The sequence below is a fragment of the Rhinichthys klamathensis genome, unplaced genomic scaffold (genome assembly GCF_029890125.1).
Source record: "Rhinichthys klamathensis goyatoka isolate OS25496 unplaced genomic scaffold, OSU_Roscu_1.1 h1tg000407l_1, whole genome shotgun sequence".
NCBI classification, from domain to species: Eukaryota; Metazoa; Chordata; class Actinopteri; order Cypriniformes; family Leuciscidae; genus Rhinichthys; species Rhinichthys klamathensis.
In genome coordinates, this window is record NW_026606908.1 from 678,467 (window position 1) to 699,159 (window position 20,693).

Consider the following 20,693-nt stretch of genomic DNA (forward strand, 5'->3'; position numbering starts at 1 on the left):
ACAGAAGGAGGGACCAGAATGACAGGAGAGAGAGAGCTTTCAAGTTTTGAGAGCCTCACAGGAATATCCTGTGGCGAGATCCCATGATTTTCCAGTATTGCGGTAATGAGTGTTTGTGCGAGTTTGGTTCAGTGGTCAGGGCAGTGAAAGGGAGAGAGAGAGAGAGAGAGACATCTGTACTGCATTGTGAGAGCTCTAGTAATATAGGCCGAGACGATCCAAACCCCACGCAGGAGTGCACAGTTGCGGCAATGGAAACCTGTGCGACACGCATATAGTACACATACAAAAAAACTATACTTTCTTCACATTTACAGTTCTCTGTGAGGTTATATTAAAGCCCCCCTGTGGTAAAAAAATCAAGTTTTTAATATTGTTTATATGTCTATGTGGTGTTTCTTATATGCTTTAATACTAACCATGTGTAAAGTCAACACCATTGCTGAGTATTTTCTCCTTAAAACTGCAGTGAACCAAAGACAGTCTCAAAAACGCTGGCTTTGGAAACAATATTTCGCTGGTGTTTCCGACGTCACAAACTACCTTGTAACAAATCACGTCAACGTGTCATCGTCAATGAGTAGATCTCTGAGCTGGTGTGAGTGGAGGTGGGGCTAATTTGCATATTCATAGAACTGCGTATATTAAATTAGGCAAGGGTGTAGAGTCAAGCTATTCTAGCACATTCAAGCTATTTTAAGGCATGAAGAAAAAAATTTCAAGGAAAAAACGCTTAAGTTTTTGGTGATCAAAGATGAGTTTTAAGGGATAAAATGATTGACTACAGGGGGACTTTTACGATTTTATACCATTATCTATTTACAATGTAAAAAAAATCGAAGTTGTCAATGAAACAGATTATTTTGACTACGTTTTAGAAGAAAGTACCATTTCTGTCTTTCTACTTCAATGTTTAATTCAATGACTCTTTGTGAAATTTAATAGCATTTTCTTTTCAGTGTACAAAAATACACCTTAATAAAATATTTACACTTTTATTCAAACCTAATTAATTTTTATAAAATGATTGATATCCATAATCTGGGATTATAACTACATCAGTGTCATAATAAGTGATAATATTGTTCATTTCCGACACATGCTAACAGGTAAAACTGCACAGAGAGAGAGAGAGGGGGAGGGAAAGGGAGAGAGGGAGAGAGAGAGAGAGGGGGAGGGAGGGAGCAGCATGAGTGGAGAGAATCAGCAGTCAGAAAAGAGAAAGGAGAGAGAGGAGGAGAGAATGTATGGTGAAAGGCTAGCGCTTCCTTGCTTGTATCCAGGGCCTTTGTGAATAAACCATGGGATGTATCGGCTCCCGAACCCTCAGTAAGACCCTCTTCTTTTCTTCTACTTTCTGGCAGGGTGCACGTGAATGGGGGTACTAAGTGTGAGGGGTAATTATCGTGCCGGGTAGGGGGGTTTGCTGGTGTGTGGCTGGTGATTTTCGCTCCACGTTTGAGATGTGTGAAACGAATCTGGCTGGTGGAGGGTAACGTTAAACTTCCGAGCTGCCACATTGTGCGTTTGCTGGCGTGTGGCGACTTGCATGTGTGTTTTTGTGTGTGTGTGTTTGTGTGTGTGTGTGTGTGTGGATTCCAACCCACATCTCTTGATTTATGCTACTGCAAGGTCTCTGTGTGTGGGAGGCAGAGATGATGGAGCGATGAAATGCAGTGATAGAGCTTGTTTACGGCGATTAAAGAGAGTGAAAATTTCTATTGTTGGAGATGCTCTCATGGTATCGTGTTGCACATTGAAATCAGATTGAAAGTGAGAGGGAGAGATAGGAAACATGCTGAATTTCATTGCAGTGAGGGGGAGATGGAGAGAGGGATGGAGGGAGGGGTGATACATGCAGGAGAACTGAGAGAAATGTGTGAGGGAGAAGAGGGAATCAGGTTGGGACCATCCTGAATCTAAAACACACTTGACGAGTAAGTCTGAATTATCAGTCCTAGCTGGACCGGTGGTGCATTAAAGGGATAGTTTACAAAGAAATTAAAATTCTGTCATTTATTAACCCTTGTGTCGTTCCATAACATAAAAGAAGGTATTTTGAGAAATATCTTAAAAACTCTGAAATATAGAGGGGTAAATCCATTCAATGGAAGTCTATACGTAACCAAAACTGTTTAGCTTCAAACTATCTTCTTTTGTGTTCTGCAGAAGTAAGAAAGTCATACAGGTTTGGAACAACATGATGGTGAGTAAATGATGACATTTGACATTTTTGGTGAACTAAGCCTTTAAATACACTTTAAATCGCGTTAAGGCATTCCTGAGGAGAATGGTTGGTAAATGTAGGCTTGACAATAATAGAATAATTTATTTTCCACTTACAGCCTGCAATAAATATATGCTTTTAAACCAGATCACAGCATTGATTTGGTGCCTTTCCTTAAAAGGTTTGTGGCATCCGATTCTATTGTTCTGATAGAAAGTTTTTCAACAGCAACAGCATTCTTTTTTTTCTTTTCTTTTTTTGCTGTCCATAAATTCTAATCTAATATATGCTTATGACCTCAACTTTAATTTGTGTTATTTACTAAGTTTTTACTAATACTTTTACCTGGTCAGACTTGTTAATGAGAGACAGTAAGCAATATAGACCGCTAAATTCTTCCTAAATTTGTCCAAAGTAACATTAGAGAATATTAAAATATTATTATAAATAAATATATATACAACAATAATTGTATTTAATTATTCTTTATTTTATTTATTAATTTATTATTAATTATACATAATTTATTTGATTTTATTTATTTTTTCAGTTCCTATTAATGTGGGGGATATGTACAAGCAAGAGGACACTCATAACTATGTTGTTAATGAATAAACTGAATATTAATATTATATGATATTTAATTTATGATATTTTAGAATATTGTATATCATATTAATAATATGATATTATATTAATTGATAATGATTAAATATATCCATATAATAGGATTTAAATGTAACATATTTCTTATTAGGTTTTGATGAAGGGATACTTTAGCCTCATTGGTGGAGCTGTAGTTGGGAGACACTTTATGACACAGTTATAGTTTCAGATGCACTGGATCATGGGAAGTGGTGCAGAACAAACTGACTTTGTCCCAGAACATGCACACGTTCAACATCAGCACTACAGTACATTAAATCTCAGATGCAGAAACTGTGTCAAACTTCTCTTGCTGGGCCACCTGCCTCACATCCACACTGAGAGAAGGAAAGAGAGAGCGAGAGGGAGTCAGGGGGAGGAACGGAAGAGAGGAGGGAGGGTTTGATAAATAGTGTTTATAACACAGCGCAGCACTAAAATGGAGGTCAACACGCTGTGCGGGAACGGTACAGATTCTGTGTTGAGGTACATAATCAAGAGCCGGAATCAATTCAGTCAAACTATTCATGACATACTGTGAACCTCATTTAAATATATGCACTGTTAGAAGTGTTTTATCCACAAACCTAAATGGGTCTACGGTTGAAAGAGGGCCTTCTCCATTACATTTGACTAAAAATCATACTCTAACAACACATCTGTTATCATAACTGCTTTTAAAATAAATGAATAAAAACATTTTATATACCGTACACAGTTACGTCAAAATGCTTTGGCGAGTATTCACATAAACAGTCAGTTGTGTCTTAAAGGGTACCTATTATGTCCCTTTTTACAAGATGCAAAATAAGTCTATGATGTCGCCAGAGTGTGCATGTGAAGTTTTAGCTTAAAATTGGCACTTTTTGAGGATGAGTAAAAAACACAGCGTTTTTGTGTGTCCCTTTAAATGCAAATGAGTTGCTACTCCCTGCCCCCTTTCAAGAAGAGGGAGGGGCTTCAATAGCTCATGCAACAAGCAAACAGGATAATCTCATGCACTGAAATGTCAGCGGTGTTCAGTTCGAACCAGAGTTGGACAATATGCCTACAGAGCCAGAGAATTATGCTGCATGGAGATAGAATAGGTATAGTTTACTTTAGTTTAATTACGGTTATAACTTATGTTGTCACCTTGCTATTATCCACTACAAGCCTGTTGTCCCGTCCGTAAATGCACGTCGTTCCGTCCGAATGATGGCCAAAACTTTACTAATGAGTTTTAGGAAGTTTATTGTACATCCCACAAAAGATGAAGCATCCGTTTTCACTCCAGAAAATCAAGGTTAAGGGCTGAATAATACAGTACAAGAAGTGCGCATTAAAGTCTTATCCATAAACTCTCTCTCATACACAGCGAATTACACAAAAGCATAAAATATCGACCTTATGCCTTTTCAGGGGGTGCTTAATAATCTGGTAAACTTTATATCCGTAAAAGATCTCTGATGAACTGTAATAAAGTGTGCGCTCTCCCTTTCATTACTGCCGTGACCAGTATCGATCCAGAGACTATAAGCTGGATCACGAACAGTTGGTACTGATCCATCCTTGAGTAACAACTTTTTAGCAAAACCTGTTTTGTATTGGCCCTCGTTCACAAAGAAATCTGGTGTAAAATGATTCGGTCAAAGATAAACACGTTTTGGGGGCGCATTTCCTTCAAAAATAAAACCAATCCACTGCGTCTTCTTCAGCGGCTCTGTTGTCAGGAGTACATGACGACTCACTCTCACATCCAACAGCAAAACACCTGAGTTGCTTACGAGACATTCTTGCTCCTGCGTCGATACAATGGCGGACTGCGTACAGCTCACTCAGGACGGGTCTATGCTAAAACTGCAATGTCCGTCAACAGTCGTAGGAGGGGCCTGTGCAAAGTGACGTCAACAAAAAACAAAAAAGTGACGTCGACCAGACAGCAGTGTCAGGATCCAGACACCATTCTCCAAAGACTCAACACACCACGTGGACGAGAGCGCGCACTATTACCAAACTAAGAGTCAAGACCAATCAAAGTGACAGGACCCTGACAATAAGTAGTAAACATCCTTGAGTGGTAAAAACTCTAATGTGATTTGAGTTGTGTGCAGTATTTGAGTTATTGTGGATGTAGAAGCATTTTATTTTTGGGAAACTATGAATTTAATATTTAAGTTTTGTACTGGATTAGATCTTCATACAGAGGCACTGAGTACAATTTTAATTAAGATAATTACATGAATATTTAGTAATAACGAGGTAACAGAGTCGACAGAGTGTGTGGCTCTTCATACACGTATACTCATAGTATACTATGAGACATCATCATCTGTATCAGTGTGTGCAGTGTAGGATTCTGGGTGTTTACCACTTTCTCTGTCCAGCTCTGTAGCCATATCGATTTGTAAAGTGAAGCCTTGTGATATGAAGCCAGTGGACGGCATAAAAGACTGGACACACTCTCATCCTGGATCCTGCTGAGATCAATGTAGTAAATGATTCAAAACAAACAAGCACATAGAGCTTAGTACTGCGATAATGCAAATAAAGCTTCACAGTTTTGTTGCAGGCAGTAACAGATTTGGTGCAGAAATGTGTGGGCTTATGAGCTGCCTTGAAATGCATTTTTTTTTTTTGCATCCATTATCTCACCACAAAGGCTTTAAAAGCAACAATCACTATTCATCATGGTACCAATAAATTAGGGTTTCATGCATTTATAAGATATGTGATCACACAAAAACGTTGTCCTGGGTGCTTATTGATTTCATAATTTAATGGCACAGCAGCATTTCAAACATGCAATTATCCTTGTAACAGAGAGCAATAACTTTTCATTACTTTGAAAGCCTGTTCAATGACTTTTTTGCATTAGTTTCTGCATAATCTCTGGCTCTAGTTTATTGATATTCCTGAAATCACCCACAGCCACCACACCCCATTACAGTCTGGTTTGCTCTTTGCCATCAAATAAGTGTGTTTGCTTATACTTTCTCCGATATCCGCTAAATAATTCTGCACATCCTCAGTTGTGATCCAGATGTCAGACCGTAACAGACAGTAGCTGTCGCTCCCGAAAATCGTGTCGCTGGACACGCCTACATCTTGTCTCCAACGTTCAATGTCGCTTGTGTCGCCGGAAATCACCAGCTCTCCATTGAAATTAATAAGATTATGTTGTTTTGTCGCTGTGTAATGCTGGTAGTGCAACGCATTCTCATCCCAAAGCGTAATATATTGACTCTTTTGCCAAAGCGTCTATATCCAACGCATATGGCACCCTTTAGCGTCAATATAACACGCTTCGGTTTTGGGTAGGTTTAGGTCTGGGGTAGTATTAGGGTTAGACCACTAGGAGGCGCCATATATCTGCGTCTCATATGACGCTAAAGGGTGCCATGTGCGTGGGATATAGACGCTTTGGCTAAAGAGTCAGTATATTACGCCTTGGGATGAGAACGGGCTCGGTAGTGTGAACTAGGCTTTAATCTCAGGGGTTCCTAGTGTGACAGATCCACTCATCACCAGAAGGTTCAAGGCATAACAGCAATGGGAAAAAAACAATTCTGCAAACTTGGAATTTTTTGTTTCATCCACAGATGGCGATAGAGTGGCCAAAGTTTCGTAGTAGTGCACCATCAAAGTAAAATAGAAACATTGGCTGTATCTGAAATGGCATACTTCCCTACTATATACAGTAGTAGGCGAAAAACAGTATGTGACAAAAGAAGTGTGTCGTACTCATAAAAGAGTAGGCAAAAAGCACCCGGATGACCATACCTCCTTCGGGGAGATTCTGAAGTGTGCATATAATGGACACTTTACTATCCCATGAGGCCAAGGGAGAATTTATGACTGGCAGTGAAGCGACGCAACTGACGCTGGTAGGTCACATGATAATGACAGCATGGCAAATGTAGTACGTCCGGATTACATTCATACAGTACTACACGCACTCATACTATAGATTAGAACACATTTTTAGCAGCCGTGGAGTAATTACTTATTCAAAACAAGTACCCGTCCTTCGGATGAGACGTTAAACCGAGGTCCTGACTCTCTGTGGTCATTAAAAATCCCAGGATGTTCTTCGAAAAAGAGTAGGGGTGTAATCCCGGCATCCTGGACAAATTTGCCCAGTGGTCTCTGTCCATCATGGCCTCCTAATCATCCCCATATACTGATTGGCTTCATCACTGTCTCCTCTTCACCAATAAGCTGGTGTGTGGTGGGCGTTCTGGCGCAATATGGCTGCCGTCGCATCATCCAGGTGGATGCTGCACATTGGTGGTGGTCGAGGAGATTACCCCTTCTATGTAAAGGGCTTTGAGTACCCAGAAAAGCGCTATATAAATGTAACAAATTATTATTATTATGATTTATTTACCTACTAAAGAGAGTATGCGATTTCGGACATACAATTATGTCCGAACCATATTATCGAGCCATAATTCGCAACCAATTTTACATCTGTAATGTGGAGTGAAACAGGTTATTTAGCAAGAACTGTTTTATTTATGAGTAACTGATTCAATTCAGAGTTAAAATGTGGGTTTGATAAAGCAGTACTTTGGCTTTTGGTTAAAGTGATAGTTCAGTCAAAAATGAAAATTCTGTCATTTACGTACTTTCCAAACCTCGAATCTTCTTTCAAAAAAGAAGATATTTTGAAGAAACAAGATTGGAACCCATTGAATTTCATTGTATGGACAAAGTATTTTGTGTGCGACAGGAAAGTAAGTCATACAAGTTTAGAACAATGAGTGTGAGGAAATTTTGGGGGGTGAACTATCCTTTTAACATTCTCTAGTAGTCTGTGCAAGGGGACATCAGTGGAAAAGGAAAGTTATTTCAGAGGAAGATGGATCAATGAATCACACAATATCATTAAGAAAATAAATAGTGAAAATTTTGGTTTAATGTTATATCAGTTTAAACCGAAGCCTGCACAGAACCAATACGTTTTAACCATTAGATACCCGTGACTTTAATGTATGGATGAGCAGGGCTGAGTGAGCGAGGGCTGTTATCTGGCAGGTACGCTCACGCTCAGCAGTTTATGAACTCAGTGCAGCATGCCGTGGGCTTTGGCACGAGTCTGCAGCGAGAGCTTCATAATGATCCCCTTGCTGCTGTGTCTCCAGCTGCCTGACTCAGCAAATAACACACGCACACATTCAAAACTCAGAATATGCATTGTATTAAAATGTTCACTATAGTAAATATAGTAAATGACACACGCACACATTCAAAACTCAGAATATGCATTGTATTAAAATGATCCCTATAGTGAATGAGTGTGACTCGGCGTCACTGGTCATGTAGTAATGTCATACTTGACATACAGAGTGTGGTTTATTCCCAGGACTAAACTCTCTGCAAGAGTGGCATTGTTCCTCGGGGAGTGTTATGACTCTGGGTTTGGGTGTATGCGTAAAGAGCAGGATATTATATTAACCCTGTAAAGTCTGACTTGAAATAATAGTCAAAGTCAGAATGGTCATATTTGTTTTAATCTATAAAGTTATTTGTGTTTGTTGTTGGGTATCATATTTGATACACCAGGCTTTTATGGCTCATATAGTGAGAATAGTGAGGAAAAACACAGCTATATTTTTGCTTATTTTGGTTCTCTGAATAAAATGGAGCTATTTACAATAAAAATGCATACAAATATCATTTGTTACTCTAAATCTTCCAATAATATGTCTTAGTAAGATGATATTTAAATGCTTAGTCAGAGTGTACATAAACATATAATGCAATACAATGATGATTGAAACTTGTGTAGTTGCTTTGGTCCAGTAAGTTTTCATCTTAAAATATTATTAACAATATAAAAGTTATTCTGCTAACACTTTACAATAAGGTCTAATTTGTTAACATTAGTTAATATATTAACATGAACTATGAGCAATACATTTGTTACGGTATTTATTCATCTTTGTTAATGTTAGGTAATAAAAATACTGTTGTTCATTGTTTGTTCATGTTAGTTCACAGTGCATAATAATAATTAAATAATTCTAATAATTAATTTGATTTGAATCATGTATCAGTAAATGCTGAAATTAACATTTCTTATCATAACATAATCTTAACTAAGATTAATAAATGCTGTATCAGTATTTGTTCATTCTTATTCCATGTTAAATAAAGCATTTAGGCTAACTAATGAAACCTTTTTGTAATGTGTTACAAGCATGGATGGAGTGGAGGGGATGGGGTGGAAAATAAGAATGATTCTTTGTCATGTGCACTGATAAATTAAGCTGAGTAGCAAAACACTTTAAAAAGGAAGTAGGGTACATTTTTAAAATAAATTCGTGATTTTTTTTTTTTTCACCCAAACTACCCCGCAACTGATTCTAAAGATTTCATTGTTCATCTCATCCACAGTGGTGATTACCTGCACAACTCTGAAACAAATACTAACCCCTAATCAAGCTCAATAAATTGACATTTGGAGGTCTCTGATAAAACGTGGTTACTGAAATAAAGTGAGGAGTCTAGTATTTGGCTGTGATCTCAACATGCTTATCTTAAGGGTCAACCAACCACCCTTATGTAGAATGAAATTGGGGGTTTTTTTCTGTCTTTTTTTTTAGGCCATTTACACAATAATGAAAATTAGCCCATGATTTACTCACCCTCAATCATCCTAGGTATAGCTGGCATTCTTCTTTCAGACAAAAACAATCAGAGTTATATTAAAAAATGTCCTGGGTCTTCCAAGCTTTATAATGGCAGTGAATGGTTGTTTCTGTTTTGAAGTCCATAAAAGTGCATCTATCCATCATAAAAGTGCATCTACCCATCATAAAAGTGCATCTACCCATCATAAAAGTGCATCTACCCATCATAAAAGTGCATCTACCCATCATAAAAGTGCATCTGCCCATCATAAAAGTGCATCTATCCATCATAAAAGTGCTCCACATGGCTCTGGGGGTTAATAAAGGCCTTCTGAAGTGAAGCAATGAGTTTGTGTAAGAAAAATATTCATATTTATAACTTCATAAAGTAAAATGAGTAGCTTCCGGCCAAACGAACATACGGATTCAACTTAAGCCAACTTTACTGATATTTACGCTACGCCATGATACGCTATTTCCAATGTCACAAGTTGCGCTTTAGGTGTAAGTAGACTGCGTATACCGGAAGCTGCTATTTTACTTTTGTAACATGTTAAATATGAATATTTTTTTACACAAACGCTTCCCTTCGCTTCAGAAGGCCTTTATTAACTCCCCGGAGCTGTGTGGAGGACTTTTATGATAGATGCACTTTTATGATGGATAGATGCACTTTTATGGACTTCAAAACAGAAACAACCATTCACTGCCATTATAAAGCTTGGAAGAGCCAGGACATTTTTTTAATATAACTCTTGATTGTATTTGTCTGAAAGAAGAATGTCATACACCCACCTATGATGACTTCAGGGTGAGTAAATCATGGGAAATTAGTTCCTCAAAAGGAGACTCCAGCATTCCCACATCATTGGGGCTGTTTACACCTGCCCACTTCATGCGTTTTCTCAGATCGGATAGCTATCTGATTTATCAAAACGATGCCATTTACACCTGGTCACATAAATGTGTTTTTGCAAAATGGATATAAATCCGATCTTCAATTCCCGCGCTATATGCAGACTGGAGTGCATGTCACCGAAAGCAACAGAGCTGCATTTTATTGATCATCAGCTAAAATTTCAATATCAAAGACCGCAATAAGAGAGAGCGGCAACAGCCCTGGTAAGAGCATTTCGTTTCTTTACTTTTAATGACAATTGTGTGTTAAGCGTCTGCGACTTAACGTTACTTTCACTTCATTGGCGATAGTTTGCACGTTGGCTAAATGAATAGATGCTCAGCTGGTCATCTGCTGTGATGATGCGTGTTGCAGTAGCGTCGTCATTTTGGCTATATAGCCTATAACACGCTCTGATCACACGTTTATTTTATTTTTTTAGCATATTTCGGAGTAAAATTTACATATGTGGTTTCAACAACCAGATCCATGTACACTTGTCCAGTAAGTTACGTCTGTAATGTAGCCCAGACCTCCTCCTGAAGTGGTTTGAGCGATCGGGTTCAAATCCGTCTCGGAGGGCATTTACGCCAGGTGTAAACAGCCCAGTTAAGAGGCGAGCTGCAGTGCTCTTCTGCAGTCACACATCATGCATCGCGTGAACGACTGCAATAATGTTGTTAAAATGAATCGTTGTGCTAGTATCCTGCAGAAACAGAGCCTGCTGCAAACAGACGGACGGACATTAATTACACAGGGTCACACACACCCCTCGCACGGGTCGCGTGAGAAAGCTGATAATCATCAGCAGCAACATGCAGTGCACGAGCACAGCATACAGCAGCCACGAGTGGCTGGAACCGACGCTTTCTCTCTCAAACACGCACTTCAATGTTAAAATGAGCCGACAGCCCCATGTTGAAGGAATTCCTCAGTCTTTCTTCCATTAGGGGATATTCATAGATAGGCAGAGGCGGATAGCGTCTTTGCTGCGGTTGTCATAATAACTACAGCTGCAGGAGACGCGTTGTGGCACGGCCGCGCTTCTCTCTCTCTCTCTCTCTCTCTCTCTCTCTCTCTCTCTCTCTCTCTCTCTCTCTCTCTCTCTCTCTCTCTCTCTCTCACTCTCTCATATTCCTTCCTCTCCTCTTCAGCTTTGCGTTGTTACTAGCAGAGCTGCTCCATGGTTTGACCGCAGGGGAGGTATCAGAGAAAAGAAAAGCATTGGGGAAAACGAGTTGGCTCATCGTACAGGATCATGTGCTCGCATATTATTGCTCCATAGTTGCAGATTTCATTGACAGATTTAAATAATCCCTAAATGTATATTAGACAAAAAAAACTAAGAAATAGAGGGGAATAATGAGTTTTGGATGTCAGTTAATGCATGAGTGGGAATTTGTTGAAGTAATGATGCAGGGAATGTTTTTGATTGGATATCATTAGCCATGGCAGACCTCAAGCAATGGTGTTGTTGTAGGTAATACCAGGAATCCCAGTGGAGGTTTGTTAACTGAGAATATAGAAAGCATATTACCAGTTTAATTGATTTGTTTAAGGTCTGGCTATATGGTTGTTATGGAGAAGCTTCATCTTTCGCTGTGTGTACGGAAGTTATAGGTGAACTTTGAGAAGGATGTAAACATAAGATTGATTTCTTGGCTCAATGCAAAAGAAAACAAATTAGTACAGTATTGTGTACTGTTGTGGAAAAGTGTAGCATATTTAACATTAAGATTTAATTGTATTATGATTTTATTAGAATTATGAGTTTCTTTGGCAACACTATCAAAGCCAAAATGCAGTCACAGCTGTCTACAGTGGTCACTTGGTAGTCGGAGTTATTACTAGATCTACAAAGATGTGAATGCTTTTTAAAAGTCAGAATCTTGGAATTATGGGGATTCCGGCATGGCATGAACACACCTTTAACTTTAATGACACAGACAGCAGTGGGTTTATTAGGCTGCTGTCACTTTAAGATCTGTAAACTGATACACATCCAATTTTCCACCAACTGTTTATGTGAATATTTCACACATTGGCCATTTTGACATAATTGTGTGTGTCAGCGAAAGTACACCATTGATTTCTTTTTATGGCATATTTGTGCTTAACTCTTTTTAACAGGATGCATGTCCAGCATGATGCCCTATTTATTCATGCATGTTTCCTTATCACTCTATCGTGTCAATAACTTTAAAGTTGGTATAAAAACGGAAGGTGTGATAGTATTTTTTTGTTTATTGTGATGTATATTCAAATAAACAGCTTCTCGAGGAAAATAAAATGTAGGGCAGGACTTGATTTTGTCCATCAGGAATTGACTGGATCGTGGTTTGCTATTGCTGTGATCTCGTGTGTGACAGTCCATCAGAAAATAGACGAGATGTTGCTGCAAGTGGGAGGAGAAGATATTTTGACGAAATATTATAGATGAAATATTATAGATGCATAAATTAGAGAAATCATTCATAATAAACAATGCAATATTCAATAAAAAAAGTAAATTATGATTTTATGGTGACTGTGCAACACAGATAAAGTCAGTCATTAGATTGCACATAGCTAGAAGCAAGTCTTGTGGGATGTTTCCGGTAATTGGTGCAAGCAAGGACAACCGCTGAACCCACTAACCTGGCAAATCCAGCTGTATGACCTTGGAAACATGACCTCAGAGGTTGCATAAAGTAAGCCAATCAGATTAGAGCCTGCCAGATCAAGACATTTCTTTCCAGTTTTGGGTGAAATACAGCAGGCGGCTTATACTTTTCACCAGGTTAATGATAAAATGTGCAAAAAAGGTCCCATAGTCTTATATTGAATTGATATCAACCACTCACAACTCCTCTACAACCACTCAGAATGCCCAAGCAACCACACACAAAAATCCCTTCAGAAAACCTTAGCAAACACCACTCAGGGTTCATTTCCGTGATTTAATGGAATAAGATGGAATTTGATAGAAGAGATGGAATGATTTAAATTGTTTTAGCCATATAAAAGAGAGTGGAGGCATGGTTCTCTATACTGTTTGTGATTGTATAATTTGTACCTTTGTTATCCTATTTCAGGATTCTCCGTCCAGTGCCGACATTCAGTAAAGCAGCTTACTAAAATACACATTGTGCCAGGAAACCTGAAAATTGCTCAGTAAGCTGCAAGTTCCAACTCTGTTTGGCATGATTAAAAAAAAATCTAACACGGAAGCTTAGAGAGATTTACAAAACCTCAACCTGAACACAGTGAAAACAAAACAGAATGTTTCTTGCAACCGATGGATGTGATCGTGGAGGCATTGTGAATCCACAACAAATGTATGGCACATGGTTGATATTATTGTGAGTAATTCAAATCCCAGTTTGCAATGCTCTCGAATACAAAAGCGTAAATGCAGTCAATTTTGTTTAGTCTTTATCTAGATAGCTGAGCTTTAGGGCCATTACAGTGTGAGAGAAATATGTGTATGAAGTGTTAATCCTGGATAAATGAATCCCAAACGTGTGTTACTGTGTGTGTGTGTGTGTCCGTGCTTGTATTGTTATCCAGGGCACACACTGCCTTGGGCACCTTAAGATTTACATCAAGAAAATATGTTTTATCTGAAAGAGGTGATTAATTCAATGGACAGGTGAAAGGTCAAAGGTCAGAAGTCAAGGAGGAACCAGAAAATCACAATCGCTATGTAATGAGGAAGACATGAATAGGGATTAAGTGCTGAGAGGAGAAGAGAGAGCGCTACTACAGACAGTCAACAGGCTCACAATGAATATTAATGCCTACATTTCTGTTGTTTTGGTGAATTATAAAGAGTCATCAGGACTGTACCATGGGAGTTTAGTTATTTTTCTATCAGACATCCAGGTTACAAAACAATGCGACAAAAAGTGATAGAATCATCAACCTGTTTCAGTGCAGGTTAGCTGAGTTCATCCAAGGTCATTAAGGGCATCTGACTGACACATTCACACCTTGAATTGAATTGGCTGCTGTATTCTAGGATACTGAGTGAATAAAGACCATTAGACGCTGCAGTACCCTATTATCATTTCTTCAACTTTAGTGACGTTTAATAATAATTGCCAGTCATTATCAAATCAGTCATATGGTCAGAGTTGTTTTGTGCGTTTATCTCCAAATAGCATTTGAGTTAGATCAGTTAATGGCATATCATCAGGGGTTAAATTATATTCTAAAAAGAAAAAAAAATCTAATTTATTCAATTTCCTGTATGTCTCTCTGTTTGATCCAGTACACATATTCCATCTCCATTTTGATGAAAGTCCATTCTGCCTCAGAGCTTAAAAAAACAGAATGGTGACAATATTTCTCACAGTTGGGACTTTATTTATCAAAATTGTGACTTCATATCTCCCAGTGTGCATTGTCTCTATGTGGCTTTATAGTTCACAATTGCAACTCTGTTTCTGGGAATTTCATATTTACTTCTTGCATGTGACTATCTCAGAATTTTGACTTTTTTATTGTTACTTTATCTCTCACAGTGGTGGCCTTATTCCTCCCAATTGCTAACTTATATCTCACAATTAATTGACTACAAGGAGACTTTAAACCTCCATCTCACCATGATAATTTTTCCCTCTAAGACAGAAACATAATTTCATTTCATATAGCGATTGTGCTCCTCAAAAAACCTCCAAAATCTCAGTGTAACCTCTGCATATCCACATTAGTAAATACATATATTATGCTTAATAGCCACAAATTTGGCTTTTAAAACGACTTTAATTGAACCATATACCAGACAGACAGATATATATCTTCATAATGTTTGGCTCCTGATCTTGACAGACAGAGAGTAATCTCTAAAGGGACAGAATAAAATGGCTGACGTTAGTGTATCAGTAGGTCAGTGTGTCACAACGTTAGCCATCACTCCAGAGACCACAGAGATACTCTGTCATCCAGACAGAGAGATCAACTAACAGTTCCCCGCTCAAATATCTAACTGCACTGCTTTCTATTTCTTTATCCTCGTTGTATAACACAAACATCAGGCATATATTGGGTTGCACTAATTATTTTAGGAATGCATGAGACCATACACAAATGCATCAAGTACAGTTTTATTTATTATGTTTCTGTATAGGAAGTTGGAGTGGGACATAGCCTATCAAAAGGCTCATCACCTTTTTAAATAGCCAATAGTCTTTTATTTTACATCACAGCCATGAAACATGATTTGCTATTTGCTAAGTTAAAGGGGTCCTATTATGCTTTTTTACATTTTTAACTTTCTTAAAGGGATAGTTCACCCAAAAATGAAAATTCTGTCATTAAATCCTCACCCTCATGTCATTCCAAACCAGTAAAACTGACAGCCTACGCAACTCCCACTTTCAAGGCCCAGAAAGGTACATGGATTACTTTAATGTGGTCTTTACTACCTTTCTGGCGCTTTAAAGTGGTAGTTGCATAGCTGTCAATGGAGGGACAGAAAGCTCTCAGATTTCATCAAAAATATCTTCATTTATGTTTCGAAGAGGTCGCATTTGTCAGCCACATACATCATCGAGGCTGCCTCATTTCAGTAAACTGACCACTACATTCCACGTTCATCAAGAAATTACAACAATTTACGCTTCACTGGGAATAATCTATTCTTGTAGACCTCAAAAACAAAATCAAGGCTTTGTTTAAGGGAAAATAGGTCCCCATTAACTTTTAGAAGAACATTAGATACCATATAAAAGGCCTCAAAACAGACATGGATCTCAATAATAATAATAAAAAAGACTGAATCTGCTCTGAAATCAGTTTAACAGCACTTATTTTAGTTTAACAGCAATTATTTTCAATCTCATCCATTTATCAATTGTTTAATTAATTAAAACACTGCATCTAGTGCAACACGTTTAACAGCACTTATTTTCAATCTCATCCATTTATCAATTGTTTAATTAATTAAAACAGTGCATCTAGTGCAACAAGTTTATCTAAAACCATTACCATTTCCAAAAAAGAAAGGTCACCAACACCAAAATCCTTTCTAAATATCCCACATAATTAGCACAGTTTATGGTTACACACCCGAGCCCATGTCAGGGCTGACTATGAAAGAATATTACTCATTAATAATGTGAGAAATCACCCTGAGACCAAAGCTGTATTTAAGCTTAATTAGCACAGGGCCTTCTTTAATTAAGTTTTTGTGGAATCAGGATTAGTCTGTGTAAGGAAGGAGCAAAATAAATAAATAAAAGGATAGGCTTCGTTAATCATTCAGAGAGAGGCCTGAATGCAGGTGACCTGTTTTCCACAGTATCCCTTTTATCCCATCATTTTTTAGGTGATGGACTGCATAATTATTTAATTGGGATATTAGGGGACTTATGAAGTGGGCCGCTGCATGAGAACTAATGGAATCTATAACAATGTTACGCTACCGTGACTGGGGGACAGAAAAATTAGTTTGTCACTCTCTTTTCTGTTTACTTGAATTCCAGTTTAACTCTCCTTTGTCACCTCCACATGTAGTCTCCCTCTCTCCCTTTCTCTATTGTTGTAGTGTTTTATCAGTAGGTCAAGCTGTGCTTATAATGAAAGAACAGCAGGTGAATGGTGTTGGGATCTGATTCAATTACGCTTTCAATGCAGTCATTTTCTGTTGTTGATGGCCCTAACCATTTGCTCTCATTGCTAGTGTTTCTCTAGGTTGCCTTTTGTTCACAATAATCTTCACCGTGAACAGTGGCAGGAAATGACTCTGATGTAGCATAATGTCTTGTATATGTATAGATGAACTAATTAGGTGATGTCCAGTGACGTGTTTAGGTCCTCAGCGTGCACTGCGGCAGTTTTTTTATTTTACTTTCAGAACTGCCTTAATTCTTTGTGGCATAGATTCAACAAGGTGCTGGAAACATTCTTCAGAGATTTTGTTGACATGATAACATCACGCAGTCACTGCAGATTTGTTGGCTGCACATCTATGTTGTGAATCTCCAATTCCAGCACATCACAAAGGTGCTCTATTGGATTGAGATCTGGTGACTGTGGAGGCCATTTGAGTCTAGTGAGCTCATTGTCATGTAAGACTCATGTTCAAGAAACCAGTTTTGAGTTGATTTGAACTTTCTGACATGGCGTGTTATCCTGTTGAAAGTAGCCATCAGAAGATGGGTACACTGGTCATAAAGGGATAGACGTGGTCAGCAACAATACTGAGGTAGGCTGTGGTGTTTAAACGATGCTCAATTTGGCCCAAAATGTGCCAAGAAAATATTCCCCACACCATTATCACCAGCCCGAACCATTGATACAAGGCAGGATGGATCATTGCTTTCATGTTGTTTACACCAAATTCTGACCCTACCATCTGAATGTCACAGCAGAAATCAAGGCTCATCAGACCAGGCAACGTTTTTCCCAATCATCTATTGTCCAATTTTGGTGAGCCCGTGTGAATTGTAGCCTCAGTTTCCTGTTCTTATCTGACAGGAGTGGCACCCGGTGTGTGTTCTGCTGCTGTCCATCTGCTTCAAGGTTTGACGTGTTGTGCGTTCAGAGATGCTCTTCTGCAGACCTCTGTTGTAACACGTGTTTACTTCAGTTACTGCCTTTAAGCTCGAACCTATCAGTCCATTCTGCTCTCACCTCTGGCATCATCAAGGCATTTTTGCCCACAATACTGCCGCTCACTGGATATTTTCGCTTTTTTGGCTTGTTCTCTCTAGACCCTAGAGATGGTTGTGCATGAAAATCTCAGTAGATCATCAGTTTCTGAAATACTTAGACCAGCTCGTCTGGCACCAAAAACCATGCCATGTTCAAAGTCACTTAAATCACTTTTCCTCCCCATTCTGATGCTCAGTTTGAACTTCAGCAGATCGTAGACCATGCCTGCCTAAATGCATTGAGTTTCTGCCAAGTGATTGGCTCAAATATTTGTTAACGAGCAGTTGAACTGGTGTACCTGAAGATTCCTAAAGATGCTTCTCTGTTTTTGTCATTACTCTATTTGCTCGCTTTGTGTGAATGAGATACTTCTTTCTTTTTCTTACATCAAAGCTTATTTTATGCATTTATTTTCAAGCTGTATATGTTTCAGCATTACTGATTACACAATTAGATATTTTTTCTGTGTGCAACATCAGTATTGAAAGTTTTGTTACTTATTTCTGCATTCTGTATAAAGGGTTTCACAGTACCGGCTGAGTACAGAAACAATTTGGTGGGCACACGCAAATGTGAATGCACAATCACATATTATGTTGTAAAAGTGACAGTGACTTTTGTGAAGACCAAGTATGGTAACCCATACTCAAAATTTGCATTTAACCCATCCAAGTTAGTGCACATGCATTACCAGTCTGACTCTTAACCATTAGGACCCAGAAATATTGCCACATGCAGTTTAGATTACAAGTTATGATCATCTTTAGTCAATCTAATGCTTAGATTAGTTTTTCCTTGTAACACAGAGCAACCAATTATGTTCTGTAACACAACAAGATCCAGGTTCTCAGCCAAAATCAACACTAATCACCATAATGGTGATGTTCAAATCAAACTTTTTTTCCTCCAGTAATTTAGGAAGAAGTAGACATAGACTGCATTGATTAAATAAGTAAATTCCTCAAATTTCTTTTCTTTTTTTTTTTCTTTTTTTATTTATATTGCAGCCAAATACTTTTCCAATAACAACATATATGAACTTTTACTTTTTCTATTTGTAAAGCAGTATTCCCTGCTATAATTTCCTTGTATCTCCTTCTCTCTCCAGCAGCAGATGGAGTTCCCGTGCAGAAGGATGGGGAACAGGTAAGGAAGCTGCCGATTATTACACCTACATACTTTTAGGGGAAAACAGCATCCTGCTCCAAGATGGAGGCTAAGGTGTCCAGAACAGGAAGAGATTACCTCAGTTATGGAAGTGAGCCAGCTCTCCTCTGGAACCGCAGGAAAACATTGCTAGCACACCTAGTTAACCGCATGTAGTTAGTGCTTACCGGAACTGGCTTGTAGTTTTGCTGTTCTAGTCATTAGCATTTATTTTTGGTTGAGTTTGTGTGTTCCAATGCCTCGCATTCTTAAGAACTGACCCAGAAAGCAGGCTTATAGTATTTGCCTTCAGCTGCAGTGACACTGACTGATTCTGGGTCTGTGCTTACGGGTAAGATGATGATTTTGTGCAATAGATGCTCAGTTTCACAAATGACACATCACATTGCTTGCTTTTATTTCTTCGCCTACTCTCGTCTCTGTCTTCACACATACTGTTGCTAAATCTGAGAGAGTAAGCACATTCCTTTTATCTCACACAAAGCATACATATGAGATTTCCTCCTCTCTCTTTTTTTCTAAGCTTTGAAGCTGATTCCATTATCAGACATGGGGTTTGCTACATGAAGACAGAAAATATGAAATTCTAAAGGTCTCTTCATGAGTATGTTCTTATCAATAAGTAGGCTAAATACCAGAGATGGGGACTCGAGTTTGAGACTCGGACTCGAGTGCGACTTAAGTCGCACACACAGTGACTTCAGACTCGACTTGAGACTCGTCCTCGAAAGACTTCAGACTCGACTCGACTCGAGCTGCGGGACTCGTGAACAATGTTTATTTTTAGGAAACGTCTGATGAGCTCTCGGTTATTCCCCTCCCTCCGACCCGTTACCTAAAACCTGCCTACATAACACGTACTACGTGCGCGTGGCCACACATGAGAGGACAACAAACATGTCGACTGCACCGGCCGCTGCTGTGCCATTCATCGTAAGCTTTGGGTTTAAAAACTTCAAACAAGACGGGCCAAATAAAATAAGCGCTCAATGCAAAATATGCGGTATCTATTCTGCGCGCGTGCACCTCATGGTGTTCCATGAGGGAGAGAGAGCGCGAGAGGTATGGGTGAACGAGAGAGAGATAGAGAGAGGGACGTGCGAGAGGTAGTGCGGCGCGAATGCGTTAAGCCTTGTTTATACTCGACGCGTCCGCAAGAGCGCGAAGTGCGCGCGGCAAAAATGACGTCATTGCGGTGTGGGCGGTCGTGCGCGTTGGGTGCGCAAGACCCCATTTCGCCTGGCGTGTGCACGGCACTTTTTGTAACATCGCGCGCGGCGCCGCATCCGAAGATGAACGACTTCGAGCCGAATCTGGCCGAACTGGTATGTCTGTACCACCATGTTTATGATCCTTCTATACACAGAGACATTTGTATTGATGGGCGACCATAAAAGCCTCTCATTTTGTGAATAGGAACACATTTACATTAAGCACCCAGTTTGCACTTGTATAAAGTAACTGCTTACATTTACAAAATAAGCCTACAATAGCAGAATTA

At 38.9% G+C, this 20,693-nt stretch overlaps 1 protein-coding gene across 7 annotated transcripts in view; it reads left to right on the forward strand.

Moving 5' to 3' along the window:
• Window positions 1-1,187: 1,187 nt before the first annotated feature.
• Window positions 1,188-20,693, forward strand: part of fam131bb (family with sequence similarity 131 member Bb) — a 50,103-nt gene continuing 30,597 nt past the window's right edge. For 4 of the 7 annotated variants that reach the window (XM_056234851.1, XM_056234853.1, XM_056234855.1 and 1 more), the window contains exons 1-2: window positions 1,188-1,329; window positions 19,134-19,171. In XM_056234851.1, coding sequence (XP_056090826.1) covers window positions 1,302-1,329; window positions 19,134-19,171 — 66 coding nt within the window. In that variant the 5' untranslated portion in view covers window positions 1,188-1,301. The remainder of the gene's footprint in view (window positions 1,330-19,133; window positions 19,172-20,693) is intronic. The other 3 variants (XM_056234852.1, XM_056234854.1, XM_056234857.1) reach the window with 1 other exon arrangement.